The 22,681-nt window shown below is 35.9% G+C and overlaps 1 protein-coding gene across 2 annotated transcripts in view; it reads right to left on the bottom strand.

Moving 5' to 3' along the window:
* The window catches only part of gfra2b (GDNF family receptor alpha 2b), a 70,078-nt gene that overhangs the window by 8,168 nt on the left and 39,229 nt on the right, over positions 1 to 22,681 (bottom strand). For both annotated transcript variants that reach the window (XM_058790265.1, XM_058790264.1), the window contains 4 exons: positions 13,187 to 13,571; positions 3,000 to 3,109; positions 1,987 to 2,127; positions 1,578 to 1,765 (listed from right to left, as the gene is read on the bottom strand). In XM_058790265.1, coding sequence (XP_058646248.1) covers positions 1,578 to 1,765; positions 1,987 to 2,127; positions 3,000 to 3,109; positions 13,187 to 13,571 — 824 coding nt within the window. The remainder of the gene's footprint in view (positions 1 to 1,577; positions 1,766 to 1,986; positions 2,128 to 2,999; positions 3,110 to 13,186; positions 13,572 to 22,681) is intronic.

Below are 22,681 nucleotides of genomic sequence, written 5' to 3'. Positions count from 1 at the left end.
TATTCACATGCATACTGAATTATACAAAAGTGTTTTACCTTCCACTAGACACTCTGCATATCTTCAGGTAAAACATGATTTTTTTTTCCCCCCCCTCAGTTATTTTAATGATTGTAATAGTTGGTGGCCTCAAGGGTTGGCCTAGTTTTAAGGGGGAGTTTAATGGAATTTGTGTGTTTTGCTTTTATACATGCACAAAGCAGCAATACAAATTTTAGCACTGATCTTGACATTCAGGGCAATTCAGGACTATCCAAATTGAATGTATAGGCTTACAGAAATACTAGCACTATTGCCCATTACGCTAACAAAAAAGGGGTTTCCAGGAGAATATTGGGTAATGAATGTGTTTTATGACTTTAAAAGTGAACTGTGCAATAAAGGTTGCCAGATCTGTGTAACCAAACCAACCCACTAGACAATTAAAATTAGCCCAATGTCCACTGAAACTATAGGAGTAAATAAAGTCTTATGGACAAAAAGTGTCCCAATTTATCTAAATGCATCCCTACTCTGTAAAAAGATTTTTTGAAGTTGTAAATAGATGATTATTTAAGTATGTTTTAAAAGAAAATACTTTGTCTACTTTCAGTCTACTCTGTCTACAGTCTACAGTCTATTTTGCATTTAATTTAGTTGTTATTTGCCATTTCTTTGTGATTATTTGTGAAATTGACAAGCAATTTCCGAGTTAAAAATTGTTTCTACACCAAGCTTTTTTCAGTGTAGCCCAAATATCATAAATAAAAATATGCCACTCCCACACCTAGAATACATATTGAATGGAATGAAATACTTAAAAATCACTGTGTAGTATACTAATCATAAATGCTGTCTGCTTTCATAAACAAAATAATTTTAAGATTGACAGCTAGTGAACAAATTCCTTTGCTGTAGGTGGTAATTATTATTTTTTTTTTATCATTTGAAAATGAAATATTAATCTCAATTTAAAATCTTGTTCTGATGCTACTCTTTCCTGGTCCTTGTCATACAGTACATAACTGTACAGGCTCTGATGAGACCATGACCATCTGTCTCATCAACTAGCAGAATTTTAGCATTAGTATATAATTTGGGTAGAGTAAAATAATCCAATACAAGAATTCCACTTAAGTATAATTAACACAATGGGGAGAGATCAACCCACAGCAACTGTTTAAAATTAAAGGTCCTCTGTCTAATGATTGACTAGCCAATGATTGGCTAGTCAATCATTTAGCTCTGCCCCAAACTCACACCATTGGTTGAGCTGTTGCTGTGTCAGGCTGGTTGGAATTCTCAAACAAACAATGTTTTGAAAACACCTCAGCATGTCAGTGTTTGCACTTTTCTAGTGAAATCATCTTACAAATAGCTTACTTATAATTGTCTCTGCATACTGAACTCTTAGAAATAGGTACAAAGCTGTCACTGGGGTGGTGTCTTACGGTTCAAAAGCTAAAGGTAAATCTTTGTACCGTACAAATGTTACATTTAATATAATAAAAACGGCACATCTTTAAATTCCTTCATTTTTTTTAGCTTTGGGGTAATAATATACCAATGCAGTGAACGACACAAATTTTCAGACCTACCTGAAGGTTGGCGCATGTGGAGAAAACACATGAACTGTCTATTTGCTTGACATCATTTGAGTTGATAACATGTTTAGTGATGATAGCCGGTTGCAGATTGGTCCGTACTGATGGGGCTGCTGACTGAGTCTCAGTGATGGGAACTAGACCTGCATCCGTTCCATAACCGAATGCCTGGATAGCATTTCCTGCACACCGAAACACACACACACACACACACACACATATGCAAATAAAAACACATGCATGAAAAAAGCCATGAAATTTTTATGTGGCAAAAAAAAACCCTCAGCAAAAGAGATCACATGCCCGTAAGACATAGCAATTCTCATTAATGTGCTATTTAGGTTAAGCCCAAAAGGATGGCTGTCCAGGCCGTGAGGTTACGTGAGGTTTCATCTCCACTCACTCAAGCAAGTGTTCTCTCTGAAGTCTCGGAGGAAGGCCTCGCACTCAGCTTCATGATTTCCACTGCCTCGACAGCCACACCAAGGGGAAATGGTGATGTTGGTGTGGCTCGCATCCACATAGTTTGGAGTCACATCTGATCCTGTAAGGCCAAGGGTAGAGATTCTCATAAATATTCATTAGGAGGGAACATGTTGGTTTATAGATCTCACTGTCTGGAGTATAATGTGCTGTTTGGCTGAGTATAATGGCCAGAGGTTGTTGGTCTGCTCTCTTTTAGAGGTCCGTTTATTCACAGCACGACTGGGTTTTTAACTCTCCAGGATTCATTTCAGGTAAAAGGCTAAAAGGATGCAATTTAACATTTTCTCTGATGGTTTGCAGGCTTAATTTACACAGCAGAAGTAGTAATTATTTCAGATTATTTTATGAAAATTGCCAAAAAGACAAAAAAAGTCAAAATAATACTTTTGTGCCTTAGGGAAAATAATGCATTCATGTATCCAAACAAACCTCATTGCATTTTGTTGCAAATTAATCTGTTAATTAATAAAATAGTTACTTATATAATGTATGGCTCTGTGTTGGTCCTTTGCACTCGTGGAAGTATTTATAAATTTGGAAAGATAGAAATGTTATGTTATATATATTAAGACAATCTTTCTTTTGAACAATTTACACGTTGCCTTTATCAGACAATTTTTTCAGTATAAATATAGTGCATAATTTTGGTATGAAATATAACTTGTAAATATAATTTATTTATAGTGGCTTTTAAATGTTCTCCAAGGGGATTGTTATATTTGGGGTCGTTGACTTCAAAACATTTGAATATCCCTTGCCTTCATCTGTTCCCCTGTTCTTTATAATCTTTCTTGAAATAAAATTCCTGATGCATCACTAATTAAAAAAGCTAAAGAAGTCAAAATACATGTTCCAAGGCGTCAGTCCATTAAAATGCAATTGCAAATTCTTATTATTGCCATGCAGCAGATTTTTCTCATAATCACTCACCAATGAGTCCAACGTAGGACACCAGACAACCGTGGTAGTTATCATTAGGACAGCTTGTTATTGAATGCGGTGTCGTCTGGCAATTCATGTGGAAGTCTGCCAGCCTGGATCTAGTCCAAAAACAAAACAAATTATAGAATTTAAGAGGCCTGAAACATTTTTAGCACATTTGACTGAATAGGATTTAGATGCACGCTTGAATAAGCTACTAGTCTTTCTATATTTACAAAGCACGATTACAGTACATGACGCTGAAGAAAGGATGGATTTTCATATTCTCAAATAATTGCTGTCTGCACTGTCTCTGTAAGGTGCTCCAAGAGTAACTCGCTTTTGGATCAAGCTATAAGGGAAGATTTATTCTCACAGTTATTTATCGCCACAGCTGCATCCGCTATCATCAATGCTCTAATATCCAAGACCGAAACAATACGCAGCAGTGAATGTGCAATATGAGATGTGTTCTGTCAGGCCTAACTAGTGTCTGGTGGGGTTCCAATTCAAAGCCATTTTCTGCTCGACTCCATGTGGTATTTCTCAAACTCAAGCAATCTGCCTTAAACAGCCTCTTCCTAGGGGGCTACGTGCATTCAGAAACAGATTGCTCCAAGCACTAGACCTGAGGTGGGTAGGGGGTCACATTAGTACTTATTCTTGAGTATGAACTCTCTCCCCTAGCACTTTACACACACATAAACTCGAAATAACAGCCTTGCGCATCCTTCCCTCAAAAAATGCCGACGAGATGGAGATCTCAGGCTCACTGCCCTCCTGCGAGACCTTGATTAATAGTGAATCATCCTACACGGCAGTATGGACCCCTGACTCACCAACTCATCTATGGTGTGAATATTAACCGAACCATTCTTGCTGTTGGGTCCACAGGTGTTGCCTACTGGGTGTTTACCTCCCAGAACAAAGAAAAGTATCTGCATCACTCTCATGGGTTCAGGCCGAAAAGGTCACCCTTTCTACTCTGCTTTATTGACATGGAAATTGATGTTCTTCTGATGCTTTTTGTGCTGTATTTTCACCCCAAGCTTTATCTCTAGATAAGTGCTGCAGTGACTCACGGCAAAAAAGGCAAAGGCAGCAAGGTGTGTGAAATCAGCAATCAAGGAGCGATGCATGCTGATGAGACTGCAAACCAAAGTGGACCGCTCTTAAAGGGCGAACTGAAGTGCTCCCGAATTATGGCACTAGCAGTTCAAAGATATTACTCAATTATTTAAATTCCCAACTACATCATAGATTCATTTTTAACAGAGCTGGAGTGTAAGACCTTGCTAACATAGTGCAACTAGAGGAGAGTGTGGAGGAATGTCACATGGGGTCAGCTGTAACACAGTCAGTTTAACCAATAAGAAATAAGCTACACTATCATACATACATAATCACCAGTGTCCAAAGATGACACACAAAGACTGCACAAAATGGGACATTGGATAAGCTATATATATATTTTGAACAAAAAAAAAAAAAAAGTATCACAGTTTCCACAAAAATATACAGCTGTACATACAACTGTTTTCGGCTTTGATATTAATAAGAAATGTTTCTTGAGCAGAAAATCAGCATATTGGAATGATTCCTGAAGGATCATATGACACTGAAGACTGGAATAACGATGCTGGAAATTCAGCCTTGCATCACATGAATAAATTACATTTAAAATATATTACAATAGAAAACAGTTAATTTAATTTTAGTAACATTTCATAATATTATTGTTTACTGTATTTTCAATCAAATAAATGTAGAAGATTTCAAAACAGTTTTTGACAAAAATACAAATATGGGAATCAGAAAGCACTAGCAAACAAAAACATAGTTAAAAAATGTAGAAATTAAATACTATCTTAATCTTATCTTATTGAAACAGAATGATTTTTAAACTAACATATGCTAAGTTATTTTAGGGCCGCTGAAAGAAAGTTTACTGTGAATTCAACATGCCACCTCAATTAGATAAAGTTCTATGCGAATATCATGAATATTCTATCAGTCTACCATCATGATTCAACCCCATGAACTTATACAGCTATGTCCTGAAGCAGATACGTGAAGCTCATAGACGTGGAAGTAAATACTCTTGAAAAAAGTGAATGTGGAGTTTTTACCTTAAGGAGCTTTTTCTACTGCATCCGACCCTTAAAATTACTCTCATTCTCTGAATCTAATGTATTCAGGTCTTTTTTTTATTAACATTCATTTATTTGATTTGAAGAAAACAAGTTAAATGTGAAGTCTGTAATTTCACGGAACAAAACAATGATTGTCTTCAAACATCTTCTAAAACACTCCTCTACCTGCCATTGGTCAACCAAACGGATAACCCCACCCCCAAACTCACACTATTGGTTGAGCTGTTGCTGAGTGAATCTCAAAGAGAGATGTTGAAAGCACCACAGAAACAAAATGTTTATTTATTTATTTATTTATTGAGAACCAACCTTTAAATGACTATTTTCCTGCAAATTAGGTTGGGATTAGAGAGCATATTTTAACATCCAAAATGACAAAGCATTTTAAGTGTTTGGCGCTCCCTCAAATTATCCACTTGACACTGGCTGCAAGTTGAACTCACAAAGCTTCAAATATGAAAATCCATTTTTTTTTTAAAGTAAATCCGGATGTATTATCATAGAAAATAAATACATTTCTAAAAAAATACGTTAATTTAATGACAGAGCTGTGTTGGGTCTGAGGAGCGTTCCTACAGATTCATAATATGGTTGTATGATGAGGTTTGAGTTTTTGGCAAAGCAGGAAAGGTGCACACGGACTGTCTTGTTTTTCTATTAGACCAGGAACATAATAACGATGCTTGCCTAAATTAACGAATCCCTCAGTGGTGCTGATGATTTACATTGTTAATTACATTCTGGCTGGCTCAAGGAGGCAGAAGGGGTGGGAGATGTGTAAATGAATGCCCCTGGTAACAGGTTTGCAGGGCTGGAGTGTTAAACCGTCGTCATCAGCATTAACGTTACCCACTCCCCCCAGGAGACATCATGAGCCCGCTATGTCATTCAGGGACATCTCTAAACGGATGTCACCCTCTCGCTGCCAAAGATCATGTGCATGGAGTTAGTCAGACCTGTGGCGACTTGCAGATGATGAACAAGAGTTACCAAAAAATAATTACAGGGTTTGGTTTTTCATTTTACTTTGAAGCTGGTCTAAGCTGGTCAAACTGATGTAATCAGCAATCCTGTACCAATTAAATGAACACATTTCAAATTTGCTGTTTTATATTTGGTCCAGTTTAATCATAGTTGTGCCAAATCTAACAATGGTCTAGATGCTTTATACTCATGAATTGCCACAGATGTAGTCCTATGCAGTGTACAAACTAAATAAATGCAGAAACACTACTAATTTACCTATATTTTTCAGTAGCCCTAAATGAGATGGTTTATGTACCCAATAAAAACTGCTCTGATTGTAAAAATATATTATTCCTGCTAAATCCATCTTAAGTTGGAAGCTGTTATTTGGAACTAGTATCATTAGATTGTAAACGTGTTTCAAAACTAGCTTGACCACCTTCGGCTGATATGGCCATCTGGTTTTGTTGTCTTGCAGCCTACACTAGCTAATGACAATACTAAAGCCTGTTGGGTCTAATTTTTTTTGCATGCAATTTGTCTGTTCAAACCAATGTGTTAAAAAAAGTTTATTACATTATTACATGTATACAGATTTATTCTCTGACAGTAGGTGGCACCTTTAGAAAAGCAGAAATACCCTGGGTTACATAATAGTCTGCGCTACAGTGAGCTTTTAATACAGTAATACAATAAGCTTTTAATCAAGCAACTCGACGTTCCTTCATACTAATTCTTAAAGTGACATTTTTGAATTAGTAACAGGGACTTGGCTCAGCTATTAAACTGTCAAATCATATTTGAATCCGTGGTGGAAGGAAGTAGTTCTGCACAAAAGATGTTTTTTAAAGACACTCCGTTGTTGTTTCTTATGTATTTACAAACTCGTCAAACTGTTGTATAAACACAATATCACACTCATAGCCATGTGATATGACTGTATATTGGCATATCACACTGCTACTCGTGTGATATTGCTCAATTATTTTGAAAAAGACTATGCCTTCTTTTAATAGCTTCAACATTGTTAGCTAATTTTTAAAGTATCTTTTTAAAAAGAGTTAATTTACAATGAATTAACTGCTTTGCCCAGTGGTTTTGGTGTTATATAGTGACACCTAGTTGCCTGGATGACGCAGTTTGTTTAGCTGCTGCTGCCTCACTGGTCATCCTTCAAAACAGTTTGATTTGTTATTCATTCTGTCTCAAATGCCTGGTGAATCACATACATGCTGAACAACACTCTGGACTACATTATTTTGAATATGAATTTGTAGTACATTGTGTTTGTTGTCTTTGTTTAGTCTTAGTATCTACTATGCCTGTTCTCTGTAAAGAGCTCTAGCTAAAAGCTCTATATAAAATTAGTAAACTATTACTATTATTAGTAAAAGTACCTTGCAAGGCTGGTCATATGATGTAAACATTGTGCAGCCCATTGGAGGAGATCCACTTCATGCTGAATAAGCAACAAATATATGTAAAATCTAAGAATAAATACCCTTTCATTGACATTTTTGTTTAATGCAAATTTCTTTAAGCAAAACATTTTTTTAAACTTAAACAAAATTACTGAGTGTACTATTAAGATGACAAATGTGTTTCATTCTTCAGCAGCGAATCATGGCAGCCCACTCATTTCCTAATTGGAGTGTTTATCACTGATGATTTAGGAACAGATGGTTGGGGTGCTTGTCCTCTTCATTCTCTGGCCCCGGCCCAGCATGGATATCCGCAAACAATAGACAGCACGTACTCGGACAAGCAGAGTATCAAGGCCAAATATTTCAGGCAGGCTATGTCTCTTTCTGTTTCTACAGTTCATTTGAAAATGGTCCTTCAGCTGTTAAGAAAGATCTCGTTGTGCTTCAACTTTAAAATGTCTACAGAGTTTCTTAACATCTCCTGACTGTGGGCTAATAATAAGAGCATATTGTGGATATTTTGGTTTGGGAATTTAAGACTTGGAGTCTTTAGCCTTTAAATACAAGGGAAGCACTGTTTTTAAACTCTAAACTTGTATCTGTTTTTAATGTGATTTATTTCCTGCAACTGCATGTGTGTGCATATTTTTACGCTTGTGTGTTTAAATTAGCATCTTCTAAGAAGTCCGGAGGTCCAGCGGGATTCAGGACCATAACCATGAAGTCTAAGCAACAAGACCATGAATCATTTACACAACTCCTGAAGGCACAGTGAATCTAATATCCATTTCACCTGACTCAAATAAGAGTCTACGACTGGCTTTTTCAGCATTGAAGCTTAAGCCAAAGCTTCATCTGTATGGTAGCTTATTCAAAATGCTTTTGGACAATTTCAAAAGCTCAGATTAATCTTATTTGTGTTCAGGTATGAGATGGAAAAGCAACAAAGTGTATGAAATGTATCGAAATACATCTTTAAACACTGGATATCAAATAAATAATGCATTTATGTTAAAGTAAAGAAAAATTGAGTAAATGAAAGCAGCCAGGAGCTTTAATGATTAGAGGCTTAATAGTGTAAGTACAGTAAATGCCACATAAAATCCTTAGATTAGTAATTGGCATGAGAACTGTCCTTTTATTTATTGTACTTGTCCCATTACACCATTGCAGTTGGCCCATGGATAATATGTCATAGGGATGGATTCATTAATACTAATGAATTAAATAAACTATCGCTTACTAGTAATTTAGCACCAGTTTTTGTTAAATTACATATCCAGCAAAATTAAATATTTTTTATTCTTTACATTTTCTTGTGAACACAAAAATATGTATTATAATTACATAAAGAAGACATTAAATTGTCTTTTTTTTTTTTTTTTTGAAAAACAAAAACAAAACATTATCCTAATTTGAAAACACTTTTTTAAAACTATAGGACATTTGGTGTCTCTGAAAAGTCCAGGATGTCCTCCTTAAGATACACTAAGATTACAAACAAAATGTCCTTTACAGAGGACAAAATGAATGAGAGGGTTTCGGAAAGTTATTCAAGTCAGGCTTAACAATACATATGAGTGTGTCTGTTTACTGTATCCTAAGCCTGGCCACTGCACTGAGTCAGTTCTGTTGTTGGATGTCCTCCAGTCTCCTGCTATGGGAAAGGCAAGGTGATTTCTGGAGGCTATGACAGATAGAAAGGGCAGCCAAAGTCCTCAGGTTGGCCTGGTGGGGGCCCTCGCTTTTCTCTCAGTTCACACATCACACAGTGTTTGAGGACAAAGGGTCTGGAGCCCAGTGGCCATACATGTAATAAGTCCAGGAGTTAAGGATGCACCAGACAAGCGTGTTGAATGCAGGATAGATAAAATGTCAAGCTTGCATGCATTTTCCTCACCCTGGTTTTATTTTGGTTTGTTTTATACAGTATATGGGTCATTCCTACAGTGCAGTACATTTTAATGTGAAACATGTCTCATTATTAAAAAGAATCCCTCATTTGTTTTAAAGATCATATTATCATATTACTTATTTTAACACAATATAACAACTATTTAACCCTGTAGAACCTGACATAATCCATATAGCCTGAAATAATATATTGTTTTTAGTTGATTTTAGTTTATTATCTTAAAAACATTAAGCATAAACTTCTTCAAAAGCCTGATGGATCATATTTGATATTCACATTTTATTTTATATACACACACAGTAGCGTTATGGCTAAATAATAAATCATTTAAGCATTTTTTTGTTGTTGTTTAAAAATGTGTTTTATTTTGCATCATTGTTTCATGGATAATCAATTTCACTATTTAATATAATTTTCTATTCTGTTAGCATTTTGTAATATCACTTTGCCAAGCAAAAGCCAGTTTCCAAGTGGCATCATTTTTTATTGAGGAAACAACAGTAAAGGTGTGCTTTTCACCTCCTACATGGATTTATTGAATATTCAGCTTGTAAATTTAAGACCAAACAACTCTGACTGCAGGTGCCATTTGAAGTCATTTCCAAGAAGAGGCAACCTAATGAAATTGTCTATAGGTGAGTGGAGCCATCTTGTTTTGTTTACATTTGTCTATAATGATTGACTAGAATAGTAGAATGCTTTTAGATTTGAAATGGGAACATTTTATTTAGTATCCCCACATTCAACTTAAGTTAGCATGTAACAAAAGTGTTTAGCAGTGGATTTGATGAATTTTGTTTTGTAGTTTTAGATTTGCTTTGTCACTCTAAAATAATCCATCCTGTTTGATAAATTACAGAAATCGATATAATACTGTTGTATCAAAATATGGTTATCAAAATTACCTCAAAGATGATGTCCTCATGTGGGCCTAAGAAAATATCCTGCTATTTTCATGACATTGTGTATATAATCAAGTTATAATTCATAAAATTTGAGTGTAGGAAGTTGAATAAAGGATATTTTCTATAATCTTTTATAATTTCTGTAATTTCTGCACCACTAATGGCACCGAATGCAATTGCAATCTTCTCGTTGGGTTTCAGACTATTTGTTCGTCTGGGTTAGAGAAAGGAGAAGGTTTTTTTTTTTTTTTTTTTTTTTTTTACTACTATAGTGACACAAAAATGACATGCTTCACGTTTAACTTACAAGTACATTAATTTCTTTAAATGTTAATCAGCCCAAAAAGTACTGCATAAATGAATAAAACCATACAGTGGTTTTTAAAGAAATAAGTGCCATAATTTCATTGACAAGAGCACTGTGGCATTTCATTTAATGCAATCTTTAGGTCTTGCAATTCAATTAAATAGTGTCTGTGAACCCTATAGCTTCTTTTTAAGCATGAGTAAGAAGCTGACTTTTAGAGTTGCTTTTTCATCCACTGCCTTTCAAAGACAGATTTATTTTTGGGCAATCTCTTGCAGTCCCAGGTGACTGTTGATGAATGACACATGAACCGAGGAGAGTTGAGCACATGCTCAAAAGAGAACGTTTCATTTGACACACAGCCCATTGATTTTCTCCTAGTTCACCATACTAGGTTAATTACCATTCTCCACTCCATAAAACAGCTATTCTAAATGTTGCTAATAGACCGTAAGTGTTCACTGGTTGCATGATCGATCACTGATTTTTTGTTCTTCTGACATTAAGACATTAAGTGATAAGACATTGAATGCTTGGATACACCGTATACTGATCAAACCTTATAGTCGATGCAGTGCTGCTGTTGGCTGTCTTGTCAGCATTTCGGTCAATAATTAGCTTTTAATGGGTTGTTTGTCCTTGGCTATATAGATTACATATCGGTTACTTCTGTAGTGAAGTGCTTTTTGACCACCTAGTGATTCAATCTCTACCATGTTTTGAGCATATGGATCACCTACTGATCCAATGTCATTTCTCTTTTTACTGTTCCTTCTGAAGGTAATTTACAGTAGCCCTACTATTTAGAATAGAACTACAATAGCTACTCAGTAATAGTCAATAATAACAAGTAAAATACAATGCATTGTATTATTTATTGTTCAGGTCTTTGCACTGTTGACAGAAGACCTCAGGGATTCTGCATGTTGGTTGCACCGCATGACTTTGATTTGACAGACATATTTTTGAATATTACTTACTTATAATTGTTTTCTTCTAAGATTTTATTTAGCAATTTAACTTCTAAATGAGGCATTTCTTTTCTTAATTATGATATCAGGACAATTATATTATTGTGACAATTATGTATTATGTGGTATCAAAAACATCAAATAAAAATATATTTAAAAAAAACTTTCATTTATTTTTTTAATGAGACTTAATAATTGGGACAGTTGCGTCATTTTTTTTACTTTGTGGCCTACAAATGTCAAATATATTATATAATATACTTAATAATATCAAATATATTATATAATATAATATTTTTAATTCAGAGGAGGAAAAAAACTATAAAAGAGATATTCAAGTCATTAAACTTTTTTAATTAAACTTTTCTCTTAATTATGATTTTTGACTTATATCAAGTCAATATCAATATTAATTTAAATACAGAAAAACATGAAATAGGTATATTAAATACATTTAATTTTATTAATGATACTTTTTCTTGGTTATGATATCAGGACAGATATGTTTGTCATCCTGACATTTTTTAATTTGTGGGTGAAAATTTTTTTTTTTTTTTTTTTTTTTAATTACAAAAAATATTTGTAAAAAAAAAAAAATAATATTTTTTTATATATATATATATATATATTTATTTTTATTTTACTTATTTGTTATTTATTTATTTTTATATTGATATATCATGATAATGATAAAATGATAAAATTTCATTTTTTTATATTAGGAAAAAAAAGAGGCATTCAAGTCATTTAACTTCTTTATTAAACTTTTTTTCTTTTTTTTTTTCTCTTAATTATGATATCAGGACAGTTGGATCATCTGGACATTTTTTACATTATGGCTCAATAATATAAAAATTTATTTAAATTTAGAAATGAAAGTTAATTTTAGAAAATTTAAATCATTATAGGAATAAATAGATTTTTTTATTGTATTTTTGAAGAAATTAATAGCATCAGGTCAACTAAGGGGTTAAATGTCACTGACATTGTTAGACCTTCAAATATTTAATAGAGCATGCACATGTTAAATCGTTTATCAAAATTGTTAGCTGCAGGCCTACCAAAGAAATCTGAGATCTGCTAGTGAGCGACGCCTCGTGATACCATCACAGAGAGGCGCAAAATCACTCTCTAGATCATTCTCATTCACCATTCCTGGCTGGTGGAACGATCTTCCCACCTCTATCCGGAATGCTGGATCCCTGTCAATCTTCAAGCAACAACTGAAAACTCATCTCTTTCGACAGCACTTGACTTCATCCTAAACTTATAAAAAAAAAAATAAATAAATAAATAAAAAAAAAATAAATAATTATCTTTACTTATTCCTTCCTTTGGTAGTTTGTATTTATTTGAACAATGCCTGAGACTTGGTGTTGCAAGCACTTCGTATGTCTGATTGCCTCTTCAAGATTAATCGCTCTATGTATTCCCCAATTGTAAGTCGCTTTGGATAAAAGCGTCTGCTAAATGACTAAATGTAAATGTAAATGTACCAAACAGTCAGCCTATTTGTTGCATATCTGGTGCCGTGACCCGGATGAAATAACCTTACCTGCAGAGCGGATCTGAACGGCAGGTCCTCCTTAGCTCAAGGCAGTTTGGTTTTGTCTTCTCCTCAAAAGAACATGCAGGCATGATGGTTTGCCGGCGACGTTCGGCACATGCTTTATCCCGACAGGAGCAGAAGAGCAGCGGATAGCTGAATTCCGTTTGCACGCGGTCGAAGAACTGCCGCAGACCCCTGTGACAGCGCTTTCGGTTGCAGGGTTCCTGCGCTTGCTGAATGGGAGTTGCAGGGCTGCAGGTGGCCATGAGTGCAGTACGCTGTTTCTTGCAGGTGTCGTTGAGGTTGCAGGCCTTTGCTGCATCCAGGCATGGATTGCAGGGCTTGCCCGTTTCAGAACACAGATTCCCTTTTGCAGAAGCGGAGTCCATGGCTGTCGGCACAGATAGTGGAGAGCAGTGAGGGTCAGCATGCTTGGTTAAACAGAGACAAGTCAGATTCGAGTGAAAATACATATTTAGAAGTGTCTACTCAGGCACACAGGCGACACACTGTCAGGTTGCTTCAGCTTTTGAGCATGCAAATGTCAATGCACATGTATTCCTCTAATAAAGGTATTTTGCATGAAAATAATCAAGACAAGCACATTTATCAAATATGACCCTCCAAATTAGCCTCTATTCACATCTCTGCTTGAAAACCATGACATATTATGACCTTTTCTGACTTTTTGATAAGAGCTAACATGTGCTCTAATAGCGTTTTTCATTTCAGCATGCACAAGCGGCTTCATGCTAGTCAAGCTTTTGTCCTTTGAAGCATGTTTAATTAGGTTTTACCCAATGAGAACTGCTGGATAAGCCATTGTTAGACGTCTTGGGTGGTTCAGTGTGAAATAGCTCTTGCTTGTCATTTAGAAGATAGTCTCAGTCTTTTCTGAGTTGAAATTCTTACTGAGATGGCTTTGTCATTGTTATGCTCCAGGCTGAAACTATAGTCACACTAGCATGATTTTGTGAATCATGTTTAATTATCTACTTTTGGAAACACTCCAAGGGTTGTTAAGGCAATATTTATTTTGGTTTAGATGTTTGTGAATGCTCTTTTACATTCAAGTATGTCCATTAGTGGAGCATCTTTCAAAATATACCAGAACTGAATGATGTGGATGAATTTTGCCTAACATTCCAGGAACTTGCATTTTTGTGTCTATTCTTTTTAGTGAATCAATATAGTATAACCAATGTGGTCCGATTCCCGAATGAATTATTCTTTAGAAACTTTTCTTCTTGGTGGCTCAAAAACATGTAGTGCAACCAGTGTAGTCTGATTCCTGAAAGGATGACATTTATAAGTATTTTATAACATACAATGTAACAGTGTAAATGATAACATAAATTGTGACCATGTTTTAGTCTGATTCCCAAAGGAATGAATTTTTTGAACATCATCTTTTTGGTGATTCAAAAACATGCAGTCATTGTAGTGTTATTCCTGACAGATCGCTCTTAAGATCGGTGTTATCAGTATAGTCTGATTCCTGAACAAATGATTCTTAAGATCTGGTTCGTTTTAGTGAATCAAAAACCTGAATCAAAAATCCTGTATATGAGCCAACAGAAAGAAATCTATTTTGGTAGAAAAATATTTTTGTATGCATACTGTAAAGAAGAAATCGCATACTGAACAGCAAAACACATGGGAAATATTGTTGGGCCAAATACAACGTTTTTGCCTGTGTGGGGTCTGGCAGTGGAGACACGCCCCCCTGAGGCTCCCTTTATCTGTAATGAGTGTGTGTGTCAAGGTTCTGATTTATTCTAACCAGTGTGCGCTTTTTAAGGAGTCTTAACATCCCACCCTAAAGGAAGACCGGCCAACATTTCCTCATGTTTCCAAAACTCATTATCTCATTTTGCATCTTCAAATACGCTGATAAAACTCACAGTTTGCAAAGGGCAAAACTGTTCAAGTGGAAAAAAAAAGAAAATGCTCTCAAGTCCTGCCAGAAGTAATAAATATTCTTTGCATATAGGAACGCAATGGCCAATTAGCACTACGCCAGAGCTACCTTGTTATCTCTCTGACAGACAAGGTTTTTACAGTATCCCCGGCTCAAAGCGCTTCCTCGCTGCACGCTCGCACATGTTTTATTAAAGCTGAGGGAATCAGGCAGGGGCTTCAAAACAGATCTCACTGAGGCCTCGCTTCTCACAAGGTCATGTAAGTGGAAAGTGTACCTGTCCACTGATTGCCTCACTAGCAAAAACATATCTGCTCTCTTGCCAGACAGCAGCTCCTCATCCCTCTTTCCCAATGACTGATGACGCAAACACAATCTCACTTCTTCTTCAGAAACCCCCTAGAAGTCATTAGACAAGGACTGTGTTCATCAAACAGCCTGTTCTTACTGTAATTAATAAAAGCAAATAAACTTGAAATGACATGTTTTCGAAACATAGCTCAAGTATTTATGCTCTCAACTTTTTCTGGCTTCAATATTTGTATAATTAATATATTTATGAGCTAAATAATCAAGTACAAAATTAAGGCTGGGGGGAATATCCATAAGCCCTTGTGCTTTAATAATTCAATTATGTATGTTTGGTCATAGTAGCTTAAGGGTGCATGAAGTAATGTAAGTTTGAGTTCTCTTCAGTACTGTTAATGTTGTTGTTTCCTGTTTCCTGTTGGCCTTCTCAAACCCTGTTTAATTCAAGCCATTTCAAAGAGTAGTATTATGTGAATTACTGGGGAGAAAATACCCAATGTCCAGTCATAATTTCAAGCGGTGCAGTATATATTGAGACCATATTGGTTATTGGGCAAAATTAGAATTAATTAATGCAGTTTTTACAATACAATACAATATTGTATTCAAAAGTCTAGGATCGGTAATATCTTATGTCCAGTATTAATTTGATTAAAAATTCGGTAAAACTGTAACGTTGTGAAATAATATTACAATTTTAATGAACTATTTTCTATTTGAATATATTTTAAAATGTAACTTATTCCTGTGATTTTCACCAGCCAACATTCAGCAAGCATGTTATGAAATGCTAGAAAAATTTATAGCAATGTCCCCAAAATTCAAGATATGATTGGCCCTCTAAGTTATTATTTTTGTTCATAACATATTTAAGCAATATCACACAATTAAGAGTTACAGAATATCATCAAGATTTCAAATGTTATATTTATTATAATTAATTATAATATTTGACCATTTTTTGGCACAACATTGTCAGTTTTGCCTGTTTTTGCTCTTTCGCCAACATAAACTGTTCCAGTCAAAGCATGTTTCATTCTTGAATGATTCAAGATTTATGAATGAATCGGGTAATTAAAAAATTGAATGACCCATTTATAAAGTCAGTAGTCACTTGCATTGTACAGGAATAAATCAGCCAGTTTGCACAAATTGTTTAAATGAATGATATATGATTCATTTATTTAGATTTTAGTTTTAGTTTCATATATAATAGTATAGTTTCATTTTTTCCCCCCCAGTATTTCATATTTCGATATTCAAAGTTAATGTAATTACATTATTCATGCAATAGTGATTACACTGTATATGTATTTTTATAAATAATAATGCTGATTTGCAGCTCAAGAAACATTTCTTATTGTTATCAATGCCTAAAGCAGTTGTGCTATTTAACAACTGTATGCAAACCGTGATACTTTTTTAGGATTTTTATGATGAATAGAAAGTTCAAAAGAACAGCATTTATTTAATTAAAAAGATTATTTAATTATTTTGTTGTAATACAAGCCAAATTCCGGAAATGTTGGGACATTTTTAAATTTAAATAAAATGAAAACTAAAAGACTTTCAAATCACATGAGCCAATATTTTATTCACAATAGAACATAGATAACATAACAAATGTTATAATTTGTAAAATAAATTTTACAATTTTATGCACAAAATGAGCTCATTTCAAATTTGATGCCTGCTACAGGTCTCAAAATAGTTGGGACGGGGGCATGTTTACCATGGTGTAGCATCTCCTCTTCTTTTCAAAACAGTTTGAAGACGTCTGGGCATCGAGGTTATGAGTTTCTGGAGTTTTGGTGCCATGTTTTGGAATTTGGTCCCATTCTTGCCTGATATATCTTTCCAGTTGCTGAAGAGTTTGTGGTCGTCTTTGACATATTTTTCATTTAATGATGCGCCAAATGTTCTCTATAGGTGAAAGATCTGGACTGCAGGCAGGCCAATTCAGCACCCGGACTCTTCCACTACGAAGCCATGCTGTTGTAATAGCTGCAGCATGTGGTTTTGCATCGTCCTGCTGAAATACACACCGTCTGGAGGGGAGCATATGTTGCTCTAAAACCTAGCATTCATAGTGCCTTCCAAAACATGTAAGCTGCATGCACTTATGCACCCCCATACCATCAGAGATGCTGGCTTTTGAACTGAACACTGATGACACGCTGGAAGGTCTCCCTCCTCTTTAGCCCGGAGGACACGTCGTCCGTGATTTCACGAGTTCACACTTACATATAATAAACTGAGTAAAGGTTATGCGTATTTGGCGTGCTGTCCAGGGAGAGGGCTCCGAGCTCGGTACTTACCCCCGAGCCCAGGGTACTCCCCCTGTACGGGGAGAGGGGTCCGAGCTCTGCATTTAGCCCGGACCCGGAGCGTTCCCCCATGCTGGGGTAGGAACAGGCTGAAGGTGAGGAGTCGGGGTGGTGGAGGGATGCTGAAAGACTAGAACTGATGGAGGTAAGACTGCTTTGATTATTTATAGGGGTTCTCTCTCGAGCTGATTGGATAGATGGTGTGATTGCTGATGATGAATTGGCTGCGTTAATTATCTGCGCGTGCTCCTCCCGAAATTTGTTAATAAAACATCACTTCCAACAAGAATGTCAAATTTGGACTCGTCTGACCATAGAACACTTTTCCACTTTGAAACAGTCCATTATAAATGAGCCTTGGCCCACAGGACACGACGGCGCTTCTGGACCATGTTCATATATGGCTTTCTTTTTGCATGATAGAGCTTCAGGTGGCACTGCAGATTGTGTTTACCGACAGTGGTTTCTCAAAGTATCCCTTGGCCCATTTAGTAATGTCAATGACAGAATCATGCCAATGAGTGATACAGTGTTGTCTGAAGGCCCGAAGACCACGGGCATCCAACAAAGGTCTTCGGGCCTTGTCCCTTACGCACAGAGATTTCTCCAGTTTCTCTGAATCTTTTGATGATGTTATGCACTGTAGATGATGAGATTTGCAAAGCCTTTGCAATTTGACGTCAAGGAATGTTGTTTTTAAAGTATTCCACAATCTTTTTACACACTCTTTCACAGATTGTAGAGCCTCTGTCCATCTTTACTTCTGGGAGACTCTGCCTCTCTAAGACATCCCTTTTATAGCTAATCATGTTACAGACCTGATGTCAGTTAACTTAATTAGTTGCTAGATGTTCTCCCAGCTGAATCTTTTCAAAATTGCTTGCTTTTTCAGCCCTTTGTTGCCCCCGTGCCAACTTTTTTGAGATCTGTAGCAGGCATCAAATTTGAAATGAGCTCATTTAGTGGATGAAAGTGTAACATTTCTCAGTTTAAACATTTGTTATGTTCTCTATGTTCTATTGTGAATAAAATATTGGCTCATGTGATTTGAAAGGCTTTTAGTTTTCATTTTATTCAAATTTAAAAAACGTCCCAACATTTCCGGAATTATCTTTACAATCACATTTGATTTTTTTAATGTGTAATTTCTGAATAAAACTATTAATTTCTTTAAAAAAAAAAAAAAAATACAATTCTTGTATTGATGGCCATTCAAAAATGTATCTTTGTTCTGACTTAAAGCATGAATTGTGAAATCAGATTTTCCTTGATCTTTTGACATGTAAGAGCTCATTGTACTTTAATAACATCCTGTGAGTTTCAGAGCTCAAAATGTCTCTTTTGAAATTTCGGTGCATCCCTATAAATATCGGCTGACTGTATGTACACTAGCCTTGCCGCGCCCCCATTATCATAAAATTCGGACCATGTGACTGATAACATGCTGATTTATGATGGAAGGAACAACCCTAGCTAAGAAAATAGCCTATCTAATTGGTCAAGACACCAGATGGAATGTGTCCAGAAGGCGAGTTTAAAAACTCAGGACACCATCAAATCTGCCTTTCTCGCCCTTTTCTCTTTTTGCCACCGCGTTTTGACGCTGCTTTTAAGCGCTCTTTGAGCGTGCTCTGGCCTACCAGCCAGTTGCTACTTAACACCACGATGAGAGGAAAAACCACCTAGTCTCCTTACTCATTTTATTCTTTTACTTTAGTTTCTTTTCTTTCCGTTGAGTCTCGTGTTCAAAAGTTACGTTTGCCGCAAAGTCCAGCTCCGACTGCACCCGCTTCAAACTTCAACCAGCAACTGACTCCAAAACCATCCTCAGCCAACGCCCACCCATTGGCTTCCCAAGACATCACTTCAAAGACTACTGAACTTCCAGCCAATCACCAACTCGGGAAAACCCCTTTCCTGCAATGACGATGACAGAAGGGAATCCCTGTAACACAAAGGCAATGCAAGCAAGTAACCTTCAGGTCTAACTGAACTGGTGCATTTAAAATACATTTTAGCCTCATTGAGAAACTCAATGCGAGGGTTAATTAAGTGATTGATGGTTGTTCAGGTCTATGCAATAGAACATATTGCTATAAACTTGGGATTTCACATTCTCATTCTCTAAACTCATCCTTTCTCTCTTTCTGCAATGTGTGAATGCGTGTGTTCCTGTGTTAGATTAGTTTATGTCTTAGGTTTATATAAATAAAGTCTTATTTATATTGAAAAGAGAAGTATCTTGTGTTTTGTGCTTACAAGTTAATGTCTTAATCTGCCGATCTTGTTACTGTGCTTATTAATAGTGTTTTCACTATATTTTGGATTTTAATATCCAGTGCAGAGTTGATGTTAGACGGCTCGTTCAGTGAATCGCCGCAAAACTCGGTGACCAGCCGCAAAACAGTGATTCTGTTCAAATTCCCTATAAAATCACAAATGATTCCCTTTGAGCTAAATTAAATTATTTATGTATCAAACCCTACAATCTACTGATGGATAAACAGCAATACATTAATTTGAGGCAAATAACATCTGGTTGTACACAAACTCATTACATATTAGAAATCACTGATCACAGATTAAGCTTTAGAATGAACACTGTTACTTATATATTGTGGTGTTACTATCCATATCTTAAGCCTTCTACACTCTAAAAAAAAGATGGTTTTTTAAAGGTTCTTTACATGCAGTAATGTTTTTATTTAGAACCATAGCATTCTGAAGAACCCTTTTATGCTGAGATGCTTCTTTGGGTTAGAGTTTAGGGTTCTTTGTTCCGCCCTTTTTTTTCAAATCTGTAACTGTCAAAGCACATCCTTACTGATTTTCTGTAGTTCAGTGATCCAACTACACAGATTGTCAACACACTCTCAACAGGTAAATTATTTCATTCTTAAATTTAAATACAAATGTAACTTTAAGATTGTAACTGGTTTCCAAACAAACATATTCTTTTGTTTTTGGTCACACATATAAGTTTGTGCAGCTCTGCTGTGGAAACCTCTCTCCTCTTCTCCACTAAGTACAGGTGCATCTAAATAAATTAGAATGTCTTGGAAAAGTTAATTTATTTCAGTACTTCAACTCAAATTGTGAAACTCGTGTATTAAATAAATTCAATGCACACAGACTGAAGTACTTTAAGTCTTTGGTTCTTTTAATTGCGATGATTTTGGCTCACATTTAACAAAAACCCACCAATTCACTATCTCAACAAATCAGAATACTTCATAAGACCAATAAACACACATTTTTAGTGAATTGTTGGCCTTCTGGAAAGTATGTTCATTTACTGTATATGTACTCAATACTTGGTAGGGGCTGCTTTTGCGTTAATTACTGCCTCAATTCGGCGTGGCATGGAGGTGATCAGTTTGTGGCACTGCTGAGGTGGTATGGAAGCCCAGGTTTCTTTGACAGTGGCCTTCAACTCATCTGTATTTTTTGGTCTGTTGTTTATCATTTTCCTCTTGAAAATACCCCAGAGATTCTCTATGGGGTTCAGGTCTGGTGCTGGCCAGTCAAGCACACCAACACCATGGTCATTTAACCAACTTTTGGTGCTTTTGGCAGTGTGGGCAGGTGCCAAATCCTGCTGGAAAATGAAATCAGCATCTTTAAAAAGCTGGTCAGCAGAAGGAAGCATGAAGTGCTCCAAAATTTCTTGGTAAACGGGTGCAGTGACTTTGGTTTTCAAAAAACACAATTGTCCAACACCAGCAGATGACATTGCACCCCAAATCATCACAGACTGTGGAAACTTAACACTGGACTTCAAGCAACTTGGGCTATGAGCTTCTCCACCCTTCCTCCAGACTCTAGGACCTTGGTTTCCAAATGAAATACAAAATTTGCTCTCATCTGAAAAGAGGACTTTGGACCACTGGGCAACAGTCCAGTTCTTCTTCTCCTTAGCCCAGGTAAGACACCTCTGACGTTGTCTGTGGTTCAGGAGTGGCTTAACAAGAGGAATATGACAACTGTAGCCAAATTCTTTGACACGTCTGTGTGTGGTGCTCTTGATGCCTTGACCCCAGCCTCAGTCCATTCCTTGTAAAGTTCACCCAAATTCTTGAATCGATTTTGCTTGGGGCAATCCTCATAAGACTGCGGTTCTCTCGTTGGTTGTGCATCTTTTTCTTCCACACTTTTTCCTTCCACTCAACTTTTTGTTAACATGCTTGGATACAGCACTCTGTGAACAGCCAGCTTCTTTGGCAAATGAATGTTTGTGGCTTACCCTCCTTGTGAAGGGTGTCAATGATTGTCTTCTGGACAACTGTCATATCAGCAGTCTTCCCCATGATTGTGTAGCCTAGTGAACCAAACTGAGAAACCATTTTGAAGGCTCAGGAAACCTTTGCAGGTGTTTTGAGTTGATTAGCTGATTGGCTTGTCATCATATTATAATTTGTTGAGATAGTGAATTGGTGGGTTTTTGTTAAATGTGAGCCAAAATCATCACAATTAAAAGAACCAAAGACTTAAACGACTTCAGTCTGTGTGCATTGAATTTATTTAATACACGAGTTTCACAATTTGAGTTGAATTACTGAAATAAATTAACTTTCCCACAACATTCTAATTTATTGAGATGCACCTGTAAGTAATAGAGACAAAGAATTTATAATTCATATTGTTAGATTTTTTAATTATTACTTGGGTTTATGTATAAATATACCCAGTCACAAAATATATTAAAACTACTCCATGACTTTATCACTTTTTTCTTTTTAGAAAACATACTGTCCATTTTTGCTTTTGGCCTTCATAAACATAATTGTTTTTACATAAACACACTGTAACTCTAAACTCAATTGTGTATTTCAGATGTATGACATCTTACAACCTCATCATCTGCAGAGAAAAATCACCACTTAATCACACCAAAATGATGGACTTAAAGGCATCATATAGACTGGATTGTGATTGTTTCACTGA

The sequence above is a fragment of the Onychostoma macrolepis genome, chromosome 10 (assembly GCF_012432095.1).
Source record: "Onychostoma macrolepis isolate SWU-2019 chromosome 10, ASM1243209v1, whole genome shotgun sequence".
Classification (NCBI taxonomy): Eukaryota; Metazoa; Chordata; class Actinopteri; order Cypriniformes; family Cyprinidae; genus Onychostoma; species Onychostoma macrolepis.
The sequence above is the reverse complement of the archived record's forward strand: the minus strand, read 5'-3'. Positions and strand labels throughout refer to the sequence as shown.